At 41.0% G+C, this 13,459-nt stretch overlaps 1 protein-coding gene across 2 annotated transcripts in view; it reads left to right on the top strand.

Moving 5' to 3' along the window:
• Positions 1-5,871: 5,871 nt before the first annotated feature.
• LOC114758887 (NAD-dependent malic enzyme 62 kDa isoform, mitochondrial) overlaps positions 5,872-13,459 on the top strand; it is a gene marked incomplete at its 5' end in the record, with an annotated part of 36,426 nt that continues 28,838 nt past the window's right edge. For both annotated transcript variants that reach the window (XM_028947984.1, XM_028947983.1), the window contains 3 exon segments: positions 5,872-5,975; positions 6,146-6,229; positions 6,740-6,846. In XM_028947984.1, coding sequence (XP_028803817.1) covers positions 5,872-5,975; positions 6,146-6,229; positions 6,740-6,846 — 295 coding nt within the window.

Genomic DNA, 13,459 nt, shown 5'->3' with positions numbered 1-13,459 from the left:
CCTTCTTTCTTAGCGTCAGTCACTGTAAGATACTGCACTTCATAACTATGCCTGGCTAAACATATAATTGGAGGAATTCAGCCACAAAATATCTCAGTGGACCAATTCGCTTATGATGTTTCTTGAAAAGTTCCAATGCATTGTTAACAACAGCATGAGACAGAGCTGTCAGTGCAAAGTGAATAAATCCAATCAGAATCCATCCCACAACAAAAACTTCAATAGCAGCGAGCCCCCCCCTTTTTAATGGCTACTGCTATAGGAATTAGGTCTCAAACACTAGCATTCCATACAAGGAAATCATTAGAACTAGCGAAAACGGTTCCAATTGGTGTAGATATTCCTTCCTTTCGATTATCTCTACTAAAAAGACCGTTTGAAACCTGGAACATCTTCACCACTTCAACTATATTCTCAGAAATGGTAATTATCTCAAAAGATGATCCACTCGATAACTCCTCCTTCTCTAATGCTCGCACAAAAGAATCCAGGAGGTTGACATAAATCGTATAAGGCTGCAGTAGAAACTTCAAGCATAAAGATATACTCGCCGATAGCAGACAAAGAAATCCATAGGCATCGCAAATGGAGAGACAAACGGCTTCTGCCGTAGCAGCTCCAACCAGCGCTAATGTTAGGGTACTGGCCGCCAACTTCTTTTTTTTTGTCCCATAATGTCTGTGTTTGCTGGGAAAAGAGTTGCCCAGGGTGAGAAATTGTTCGGGCTATATTCCCATCGTAAGTGGGCTCGACTAAGTGACTTTTCCAATTAAATTTGGGACTGCTTTCCAAACGGACCTTACGAACCCGATCCAACAACCATATGAATTGGTTGCTTCCGTAGCTTTCAGCTGTCTCTTCTATCGTTGAGAACATGAAGAATGGAGGTCGTCGCCTCTGCTTTGCAGCTTCTGATGGTCTAAATGTGTCAGCCAACAGCAGCAGTTCCTTTGGTGTAGCCGCAAATATTGTGGCAAAAGCAGAGTCGGCCACTATTGCATCCTCCTCAGCCACAATGTGATCATTGTCGGAATCTAATTCAGTTTTGTCCGCTTGAGATTTCTCTGATGATTCAACCTCAACATGAACTTCATGAACTTCAACTTCATTTCCTCCGTTTTCATCTCCATCTAGCTTATCTAGTACAATGGCTTCCCCTACCATTTCCGCCTCTGATGTTTGTAGTATTTCAATAGGTGTCGTCTCCTCGATCTCTTTTCGATCATTGTCGGAATCTAATTCAGTTTTGTTCGCTTGAGATTTCTCTGATGATTCGACCTCAACATGAACTTCATGAACTTCAACTTCATTTACTTTGTTTTCATCTCCATCTTGCTTATCTAGTACAATGGCTTCCCCTACCAATTCCTCCTCTGATGTCTGTAGTGTTTCAACAGGTATCGTCTCCTCGGTCTCTTTTCGTAGCTCATCCTTTATACTTTGAAACTTTGTCCTCATCTCTCGAAATCCTTCGGTCATCCTCCGTAATCCTTCCGCTGCGTTGTCTAGATGCTTTAGGCATTTCTCCAGTTTCCATCGCAGCAAGATTGGATCATATTGATGTAGAAAACTTCCCATGGATTGTATGGCTCTGATACCTTTGATGGAATCACAGCTCTGAAATATGTATTAATCAATAGAAAAATATAGCTCCACAGAGTGTAAGTCTTATGGAGTTCACCTAAACAAAAGGAAACAACTCAACTGTGCATTCGAGAGGCACAGAAACTCTCCTCACAATTCACTCATCACAATTTTCCCCCCTTATCCCAATAACCAGGTCCCTATTATATAACCCCTCTTTCTCACCGACTGTTAAATGGCAAATACCACAAATACCCACACTCACATGGTATACGCCCCATATCTCAATATTATCCTTATACCCAACATAATACAATAGCCTTTTCAAGTGCGTAGCCCGTGGCCCTTCTCCCCTTTTGATTAGCTGTTGTATAATGTCCTTCAAGTTAGCATCCTGAGAAATTTCTTGCTCAAGATCTGCTATGCCCTTATACTGCCACAGGGAGAAAGCCTTCAATTCCAGATCGGCCTCTTGACGGGATAAGGCGTTAGCTGCTCTATTGTCCTTTCTCGGTTTATATTGGATTTCGAACTTATACCCCATAAGCTTGGTGACCCACTTATTCTAGTCGGGAGCAATTATTCTTTGTTCCAATAAGTATTTGAGAGTTTTTTGGTCTGTCTTGACGATGAAAGGGTGGCTATTAAGATAGTGTTGCCATTTTTTAACAGCAAGCACGATGGCCATGAGTTCCCTTTCATAAACAGAGTAATGCTGATGTCTTTCTGCCAGCTTCTGACTGAAAAAGGCAATCGGTCTCCCTTGCTGCATGAGTATTGCCCCAACTCCCTTTCCTGATGTGTTAGTTTCTATCTCAAAGGGTAAATTAAAGTTTGGAACAACCAGCACTGGAAGAGTTGTCATAGCAACTTTGAGATTGTTAAAGGCCTTTTGGGTGTGGTCATCCCACTTGACAGAGTCTTTCTTGAGTAGTTGAGTTAGAGGGGCCATTATCTTGCCATAATCTTTCAGAAACTTTCTATAATACCTGGTCAAATCGAAGAACCCATGCAGTGCCTTCAGGTTGTTGGGCTCGGACCAATTTACCATGGCCTCAATCTTCAAAGGGTCAAATTTGACTCTTGTTACTGAGATTGTGACCCAGGTATTCAATTTGTGGTTGATTGAATATGCACTTCTTAGGATTGATCACCAATTGATGCTGCTTCAACACATTCATAGTGGCCCTCAAATGTTCCTTGTGTAATTTCCTGTTCTTACTGTACATGAGGATATCATCAAAAAATACAAGAATGAATTTTCTCAAATATTCTCTAAAAATGCCATTCACAAGTGATTGGAAAGTAGAAGGGGCGTTGGTCAAACTGAAAGGCATAACCTTAAACTTGTAATGACCATTGTGGGTGTGGAATGCTGTTTTGTATTCGTCTCCTTCCTTGATTCTGATCTAGTGATACCCTGACTTCAGGTCCAGTTTGGTGAATATCGTATCTTCCCCCACCTCATTGAGCAGTTCATCAATTGCTGGTATGGGATATTTATCAGGGACAGTGATTTGGTTCAAAGCTCTATAGTCCATGCAAAATCGCCAGCTTCCGTCTTTCTTCTTAACCAGTAATACAGGATTGGAATATGGGCTGGTGCTAGGCTGGATGATGCCTACGAGCAACATCTCCTTTACAAGCTTCTCAATCTCAACCTTCTGAGCATGCCCATACTGATACGGATGAGTATTTGGTGGAAGAGCTTCTTCCCGAACTCACATAGCATTAGCATGGTCCCGTCGGGGAGGTAACTCCCGAATCGGTCTACTTACCTCAAGGAACTCGCTGAGTATCTTCTCCATCTCCATGTCATTTGAATGCTGCCTTATGCTTGCTTCGCTCTCAATCGCCCTTAGTTCCACGAAATACCCCATCCCTTCTTCCCGAACAGCCTTCTTAAGCGCCTTCAGGGATGCGTGGGTCTGGGTCTGTGTCTGCGTTTACGTCTGCCTCGGGTCTCCCTTGAGGCACACCTACCGGTTGTGAATTTGTGCCTTCATGTAGAGCTGTCACCAATTCATCTTGGTTTCTCCTAAAGATTCAACCCACTCCACTCCAAGGACCAAATCAACGTTTCCCAGATTAATTGGGTAGAAGGGTTGCTTAATCTCAATTCCTTGTATTTTGAGCTCAATCTCTGGGCCCTTTTGGTTTGCAATGATCCTCCTCCCATCTCCCACTGTTACCCTGTAGCTTGTCATGGTTACCGTCAGTATTTTAAGGGTCTCCACCATGGAGCGGGCAACGAAGTTGTGGGTTGCTCCACAATCGATTAGAACTAGCACCTCTTTTCCCCGCACCTTCCCTCGTATCTTCAACGTTCGTTTCCCGGTTAGCCTAACTACAGTGGTCATGGACGACTCTAGTGTGGCCATGTTCTTTTCCCCTGGCTCTTCTTCCGAGTCTTAGGCCTCTACCCCGTCTTTGTCCGAGCCCTCATTATCTTTCTCTAAAACAATCAGCTTAAGTTGTTTATTCTTGCATTTGTGGTTGGGCCCATACTTCTCTTCGCATTGAAAGCAGAGGCTCAATTCTCTCCTTCGGTTTATCTCGGCCTTCAATAGCCGCTTTCTCGTTGCACTACTCCCACTAGAACTTACAACTGACATGTTCGATGGCGTCACACGGGTGGTAGTCGCCTTTGCCTCCTCGGTGCTCTTGGCATTGCTGTTCTTGGTATTTGGTAGTGACAGGGGGTTCCTTAGCAATTCAATTGCACTAAGCTTTGGAGCGAAAGACTTGAAATCATTTCAACAAGTTGCAGGGGGAGCCCAAGCAGCCTTGTTCTTCTTCTCCTCACATTTTCCTTCAACTTGTTGTGGTCTTCAACTTGCGTAGCGTAATCCATTGCCTGTTTCAGACTTAGGGTGCATTAACTTGACATCACATCTAATTTCTTCTTTGAGGCCGTTCATAAACGCGACCATGGGAACCTCATCACTCACATTCTCTAGAGGGGCCGGTAGTAACTTAAATTGCTCTCAGTATTCCTTGACTGTGCCCTCTTGTTTGAGGGCAAAAAGTTACTCGTATTCATCCCCAACCTGACGGCAATGGAACCTGTTAGTTACTTCTTTCTTGAGTTCCTGCCATGACGCCACAGGGGAACGAGATTCAAGCCATTGGAACCATGTGATGGCCTTCCCCTCCATCCAATCTCTTTGCCTCTTGAATGCCGTTCACAGAGAAATACCGTTCCACTCTATGTATCCACCCTAGTGGGTCCTTCCCTAAAAATAGAGGTAGCTCCAGTTTTCTATGCTTAGTTGGGTCATTCTGTCTTGTACCCTCTCAGTTATGTGCTTCTATCTTGATCCTCAGTTCTGCCAGCTGCTCCTGATGAGCCTCTGGTCGCTCTGGTCCCTCATTTCGACCCATTGTCTGGATAGCTGCTTGGAACTCGTTCAGTTGCTCTATGATAAAGTTCACCTTATCGTCCATCCGGGTCAACTTTTTTGTGGTCTCTACCTGCCTCCCTTGTATCTCCTCCACCATCTTTTCTAATTGCTCCACTCCACCATCCATCCTCGTTCCAGCCATATCCCAGAATATCACCACTCTGATACCAAAACTGATAGAGCCTGTAAATAACAGTGAAATACTGGAAATGAATTATAGCCAGTATTCCTTTTATTGAATGGAAAATGAGAGAATACAATGTCTATTGCCCTTCCCTAACGGAAAAGCTTAATGAAATAGTAAAACAAAGCTCACCACGATACAAAGAAAATAAACTCTCAGTCCGGTTTTCGAGAGACCAGGCACCTCTCCTCACCAATCCTCTCTATCTCCCCTTCCTTTTCCCCTCTCACTCTCTTAAACGCACTCCCACAATGACATGTTAGAAAATCGTCACACCAAATTCTGGCCACTCCCATTCGGTCCACTTCCATTTGGTCCTTCCCTCTCTTGTGCGTTATGGTCTGGACTGGTTCTATTTTCTTTAGCTCTCTTTTTGTAAACTTGGCCCTAAGATTTTCTAGGCCCATCACTGTCCTACATCTATTGGACATTCATACTGGAAATCATGGGAAATTGAAAAAGAAAAATACTTAGATACATTAGAATTTCCTGGGTTGCCACTTGAGTTCCATGTTCAAGCTTCTTCATAGATGCTTTGTTAATTAATGAGTGATTTTTGAGAAATTTAATGCTGACGTCCTTGGTATTTGACACCTTCATTTATTGCATATGCATTTTGCCAATTATCATCTTTTCCTTGAGCCTTCTAATTGACTTGACTTCAGTCTGAAATGTGATTAAATTATTCTCTGGTGGCAGATCTGGGATTGCAACAACACCGTCTTGATGGGGATGACTATCTTGCTGTTATAGATGAATTCATGCAAGCTGTCTTTACTCGTTGGCCACATGTTATTGTACAGGTTTATTTTTGTTGCAGTAATGAGATTATGTGGAGAAAATACAAGTAGCGTCTTGGATATGTCAGTTATATGTCTTAGGCGCATATTTTGCAATAATAGTTTTCATTAGGAAGTAGTATTGACAACTTTTGAATTATAAGGATTTTGTGATAGTTTTCATACTTGTACAGTTTGAAGATTTCCAAAGCAAGTGGGCATTTAAGTTATTGCAGCGGTATAGAAATACCTACAGGATGTTCAATGATGATGTGCAGGTATATATCTCTTTTATTTAAGGACTTATCATATCCATCATTTTCTGGGGTGCTATTATGACAACTTGGATCTTCAGAGTTTAGTATAGTGGCAATTACCTGTACCAATACGTGTTTAGGGCTGTTTGATGTCATGGTCCAAATTTGAGGGGATGTGTGTAAGTATTAAGAATTTATTTCTTATTGATGTAAATAGAACAATGTAAATTTTTCTTAGCTCTTGGGTCATTTTTGGAGAATAATTTTTGGCTCCTTCCCTCACTTGAATATCAGAAATTTATTAAAAAAAGAATACAAATTCTCTAAGGTATTTATGAGGAATTTATAATAATTGGTTGTAGTTGAATTTGTCTAAAGCACTATGCTAGGTATCTGCCTTTTTTAATGGAAGATCTTGTCACCTAAATTAGTATTGGATTAAACTCTGTATTTAAAATTGGAGAATTATTTGTAATTTTTATCATGAATTACTTCCCACCTGGCTCGATATATCTATAATTCTCCTGACAGGGAACAGCTGGAGTTGCAATTGCCGGACTTCTAGGTGCTATGAGAGCACAAGGAAGGCCAATGATCGACTTTCCGAAAATGAAAATTGTTGTTGCTGGTGCTGGAAGGTGAGTTTTTTGCATTAATATTTTATTGTAAATTACAATTCCTGCATTTAATTCTGAAAACTTTTTACCATGTTACAAGCTACAGGGTTTCAAATGGATTGTTTTTTTAGAAATAAGATATCTATATTTAGAGAATGCATGAGATCTTGAAAGAAACAAGTTGGAAGATGGGACATGGACATGGAGATGGGTAAAAAAGAAGAATGCGAAGGAGGAGGAAGAGCTTCCATATGTATTTTACCATATGTATTTTAAAGTGTAGATGGGGACGAAAAGAGATTAATGAAGATAGCACTAATTATTTTTAAATTAAAAATTATAGTCAACAACAATAGCAGCAACAACAAAGTCTTATCCCATCGGCTCTATGGACCGCACGATGCCATTGAGTCCTATCCAAAGTCAAATCTTTGGATAGATTGTTAATTGAAAGATCTCTTTTAATAACTTCATTAAGTGTTGTCTTCGGCTTTCCTCTACTCCTTTTTAGAGGATTCCATACTGTTTGCTCAACTCTTCTTACTGGCGCGTCCCAAGGCATTCTTTGCACATGACCAAACCATCTCAATCGGTTTTCTACTATTTTCTCTTCAATAGTAGCCACTCTAACTTTTCCTCTTATATGTTCATTACGGATCTTGTTTTTCTTGTATGACCACACATCCATCTCAACATTCTCATCTTAGCAACTGCCATTTTATGTTTATGTTGTCCTTTTAAAGCCCAATACTCGCTGCCATATAGCATTGCCGGTCTTATAGTAGTGCTATAAAACTTTCCTTTGACCTTATTTGGTACTTTCCGATCACAGATAACTCTTATCGCTTTTCTTCATTTAAACCACCCAGCTTGAATTTTATGATTAACATCTCCATCAATTTCTCTATCTTTTGTATAATTGATCCCAAATATTTAAACTTTTCCATTTGTTCAATGACTTGGTCTCCCAATCTGACTTCCAACCCTGTACTAACTTGTCTCTTATCAAAATTGCGATGCATATATTCCGTCTTGCTTCTACTCAAAAGGAAACCCTTCAATTCCAAGGTTCTTCTCCATGTCTCAAGTTTAGCGATAATCTCTTCTTTTGACTCGGCCAATAGAACTATACTATCAGTAAAAAGCATGCACTTCGGGATTTCTTCTTTGATATGCTTAGTTAGAACATTGAGGACTAGGTTAAACAGATAAGGGCTTAAAGATGATCCCTGATATAGGCCAATCCTTATAGGAAAGTCCTTTGTCTTACCGCCTGGTGTTCTAACGCTAGTGACCCCCTCATACATGTCTTGTATGATTTTAATATAAGCGACACACACCCCTTTCTTCTCCAAAGCTCTCCAGAGCACTTCTTTAAGCACATGGTCATAAGTTTTTTTCCAAATCAATAAAAATCATATGCAAGTCTTTTTTATAGTTTCGGTACTTTTCCATTAAACCCCTTAGTAAATAGATCGCTTCTGTTGTCGATCTTCCTGGCATGAACCCAAATCGGTTTTTAGAGATACAAGTCTCCAATCTCAACCTATGTTCCATCACCTTCTCCTATAATTTCATGGTATGGCTTATGAGTTTAATCCCTCTGTAGTTAGCACAGTTCTGAATATCCTTTTTATTTTTGTAAAGAGGCATTAAAGTACTTTTCCTCCAATCATTAGGCATTTTTTTGGAGCGCAAAATCTCATTGAATAACTTAGTAAGCCACTGCACCCCACCTTCACCCAAACATTTCTAAACTTCAATAGGAATACTATCAGGTCCAACTGTTTTATTATTTTTCATTTTCTTGAGAGCTTCCTTAACTTCACAAACTCGAATTCTTCGATAAAAAGCAAAATTATGTTTCTCTTCTCCAATTGTCAAATCTTCAAGCTCATGAGTTGATCCTTTACTCCCATCATTAAATAGCTTATAAAAGTAAGCTTTCCAACGATCCTTAATATCACCATCAGTAACCAAAACTCTACGTTCTTCATCCTTTATACATCTTACTTGGTCCAAATTTCTTGTTTTTCTTTCTTTATTCTTTGTGATCTTGTAGATCTTGCATTCCCCAGCCTTAGTCCCTAGATCCTTATAGAACTCCTCAAATGCTTTAACACGAGCTTCTCCCACTGCTCTCCTAGTCTCTCTTTTAGCTACACGGTACCTTTCCTAATTTTTAGTATTATTACATAAATGCAACACTTTAAAACACTCTCGCTTATGCCTAATTTTCTCTTGCACGTTCTCGTTCCACCACCACGTCTTTTTATCTCGCCAACCTCGACCTTTCGATTCATCCAAGATTGTTTTAGCAGCCTTTTGGACCTTTTTAGTCATTTCTATCCACATAAGATTACCATTTCCTTGTGGCTCCCTAACCCCTTCATTTAAAAGCGTCTTTTTGAAAATCTCTCGCTTCTCTCCCTTTAATTGCCACCATTTGACTTCTGGGGTTAACACTTGTTGGCGCTTTTGTTTTATACACTTAGTACGTACATCAAGGATCAATACTCTATGTTGTGCTGTCATGCCATCTCCAGGAATCACTTTACAATTTGTGCAGAGTTTTTTATTAGGATTAGAAAGAAATAGATCTGCGGCCTATGGGTTCCACTCTTGTAAGTGATTAAATGCTCATCCCGCTTCTTGAAACAAGTGTTAACAATCTTGAGGTTGTACGCAAGGGAGAAATCAATAATAGCTTGCCTTTCATTATTACGCACTCCAAAACCTATACCACTGTGAGCCCCAGCATATTGTCCCGTGATAGGATAGAAATAGAAAAGAGAGATAGAAGAGGGTTCAGGGAAGGAGAAAGATGAAGAAAGATAGGAATTAGGAGAAGAGAATCAGAGGAGGGGTGATCCAAGGGAGAAGACAGAGAGAAAAACAGAGAGCATACTGAATAGTGCGCTGTATATTCATGAAATCAATACTGTACAATGGGTACCCTGGTCATGTCTATTTATAGGCCTAATTACAAAACTAATCCTACTTAAATAACTCTCCTAACGATTAGTGACCGTTGCTCCTACTACTATTTAAAAATAATTAGAATAATACATCAATACCCCCCTCCCAAAAGATCCTTGCCCTCAAGGATTTGGAATAACAAAATCTGGAAATTGTTGCTGAAAACTATAGAGGGGCATCCAGGAGGCTTCTTCATCCAGTAAACCTTGCCACTGAACAATTATTTCAGTAATTAACTTCCTTCTTTTTCCGGCATTTCTTTTTCCCAAAATCTTCTCTGGAGCTAGTGCTAGTGGCACTTCAGGAAAATCAGGGGGTGGATGTCTAGGTTTAACAGAAGGGTTGGGCACAATTTTAGTAGAGAGACATAAAAGTTGTGGTAATTATGTAAATATTATTATTGTAAATATCTTAGGCTATTATTAGGGAATAGATTACGGGATAATAGGAGGAGGATATCATGGGATTTTATTTTGACGATTGTGACGATCTCAACTATTGATGGTTGAAGATCTCCCCTGTACTCTATATATTCGCTGATTCAATACAGTAAAGATCAATCGGATTATTCAAACCGAAAGTATTCCACATGGTATCAGAGCAGAACGATACCTGCTCCGTTAACTAATCTACCTCTGCACGTCGCACCTATCGGGAGTTCCTCTCGGCAATGGCGGGCTCCCTTGATGGGTCATCAACCATCGATATCGTAAAGAGTGGAGGTCCCTCCGGGTCGATCTCTGCCTTCGATGGATCCCCCGTATCAATTGTTTCCGAAAAGCTCACTCTCACTAATTATAGAGATTGGGCACAAGCTGTTCAACTCGCCGTGGGTGGTCGCGGCAAACTTGGGTATCTAACTGGAGAGACGCCGGCACCGTCCGATAGTACCTCTGCGGCAATGCACCAATGGAAGATAGACAATGCACTTGTCTCGTCGTGGCTGGTGAACGCAATGTCTCCCCAACTCAAGCGAAGTTTTATGTTTCTCCCTACGGCTAAAGCAATCTGGGAGGCAGTCCGTGACTCTTATTCATATGGGACTGACCACTCTCGGCTATACGATCTCCGGCGCCAAACTTGGCGGTCTACCCAGGGTGCACGAAGTGTCACGGAGTTCTGGCTGGAACTTGTCGCCTTATGGCAGGAGCTCGATCTCTTGGCAGAAGAGGAATGGACGTCTGCTAGTGATGCTGCTCGGCATAAGAAAAATGTTGACACTGAACGAGTGTTGCTATTTTTAGCCGGCCTAAATCCCGAGTTTGATGATGTACGGGGTCGGATATTGAGTCACACTACTCTGCCATCTACTAGAGAGGTGTATGCTGAAATCTTGCGTGAAGAATCTAGACGTGGGGTAATGTTGCTTGACCCGAAACCTCCTTCTTCTTCTGAATCCTCTGCCTTTGTGAGTCATGGTACAGGCTCTAGTAGTCATAACAATCGAGGGAAAATGACATGCGATCATTGCAAAAAGGTGGGTCATACTCGGGATAAATGCTGGGATCTCCATGGTAAGCCAGCTGACTGGAAGCCACGGAAAGGTAAACCACGTGCTAATCATGTTTCTGAATCACCAGACACGGTTTCTAAGCCTGAACCAACTCCTGCCGTAGCCCCTATTATGAGTCAAGAGCAAATGGGTCAATTATTTGAGTATTTTAAAACTCTACACACCAAACAGCAATCTATTCCATCAGCAACTATTGCTCATCGAGGTAATCATGCTGTTGCACTAAACACCTTTGTTCCATCGAAGTGGATTGTTGATACAGGTGCTTCTGATCATATGACGTCAGAAGAAAAAATGTTTGTTTCGTATCTTCCATTGGCTGAAAGGAAAACAATTCAAACAGCTACAGGTTCTACATCCCCGATAGCTGGCACTGGAACTGTCCATCTTTCTGAGAAATTACATCTTAACTCTATTTTACATGTTCCCCACTTGGCTTGCAATCTCCTTTCTATTAGTAAACTAACCAACAAGTCATTGCTCTGCTCACTTCTTTCCTACTCACTGTATTTTTCAGGATCTCTCATCGGGGATGACGATTGGCACAGCTAAAGAGTATGATGGGCTTTACTACCTTGATGTTTCTACTGTGAGTGCTCTGTGTTCCAGAATAAGTGGCTTCGTTTCAACTCCAGCTGATGATGATATAGTATTAATGCATAAAAGGATGGGTCATCCTAGCTTCGCTTATTTGCAAAAAATGTTTCCACATTTAATTTCCAATAAAAGCACCATTCTTCATTGTGATGTTTGTGAATTGGCCAAGCATCATCGTACTACTTTTTCCCCTTCTCCTTACAAGTCCACTCGTCCTTTTTCTATTATTCATAGCGACGTCTGGGGTCCCTCACGTATTCCAAATCGCACTCGGTCCAAATATTTTGTAACATTTATTGATGATCATACACGCATGTGTTGGGTTTATATGCTAAAAGCAAAATCTGATGTCTCCTCAGTTTTCATTGAGTTTTTTAATTACATTAAAAATCAGTTCAACACCACCGTGCAAGTTCTATATACTGACAATGGGACAGAATATTTTAACCAATCCCTTAGTACCTTCCTTAGAGCCAATGGAGTTGTACATAAAAGTAGCTGTCCACACAGTCCCCAACAAAATGGGATTGCTGAACGCAAAAATAGACATCTCCTAGAGGTTGCCCGTGGCCTTCTATTCACTTGCAATGTTCCTAAGTTTTTCTGGGGGGATGCGATTCTCACAGCTACCCATTTAATAAATCGTCTTCCTAGTCGTATTCTTTCCTATGTCACTCCTCTTGCTAAACTTAGTGAAACTCATTCTATCACTCATCTTGATTACACCCTACCCCTTCGAGTCTTTGGTTGTTCCGTTTTTGTCCACCAACACCATCCTCCTTCCAAGTTTGACCCCAGGTCTGTCAAGTGTGTGTTTCTCGGATATTCCAATTCTCAAAAGGGTTACAAGTGCTATGATCCTACCACCAAACACCTCTTTGTTAGCCGAGATGTTTCCTTTGTGGAACAGGAATCCTATTTCCCTAAATCTTCAATTCAGGGGGAGAGTTGGAATGAATTTCAGATTGAATGTATTCCTGAACCTGTTCCACCCTCTGATTCTATTCAGCTTCTCAATGACCCTTCCACGTGTATGCCAAGTGCTGAAGTTGAACCACAAATAAAACCGTTTGATAAGACTTACACTCGTAGAAACAAACAGGTAGTTGGGTCCAGTATGCCTGAGGCAGTGCCACCCTCAAACCCGGTGTTGGATCCTGATTTAGTGACCAATGATGTTGATCAGTCTCGGTCAGTGGAGATAAATGAGTTAGAACTCCCTATTGCTTTGAGAAAGCAACCTCGGTCATGCACCAAGCATCCTATTCAGAAGTATGTATCCTATGCCACTCTCTCACAGAATCATTTTAGCTTTGTTACTAATCTTGATCAGATTAAAGTCCCCCACAATATACATGAAGCTCTAGAAATTCCTGATTGGAAAGATGCTGTGATGGAAGAACTAAAAGCACTAGAAAAGAATAATACATGGGAGATCACTGCACTACCAAAGGGGATATCACCTGTGGGTTGCAAATGGGTGTTCACACCAAAATTTAATGCTGATGGCTCTCTCAACAAGTATAAAGCAAGACTAGTTGCGAA

The sequence above is a fragment of the Neltuma alba genome, unplaced genomic scaffold (genome assembly GCF_004799145.2).
Source record: "Neltuma alba isolate B1F8T4 unplaced genomic scaffold, ASM479914v2 tig00010766_pilon, whole genome shotgun sequence".
Classification (NCBI taxonomy): domain Eukaryota; kingdom Viridiplantae; phylum Streptophyta; class Magnoliopsida; order Fabales; family Fabaceae; genus Neltuma; species Neltuma alba.
This window is presented reverse-complemented; position numbering and strand designations above follow the sequence as displayed.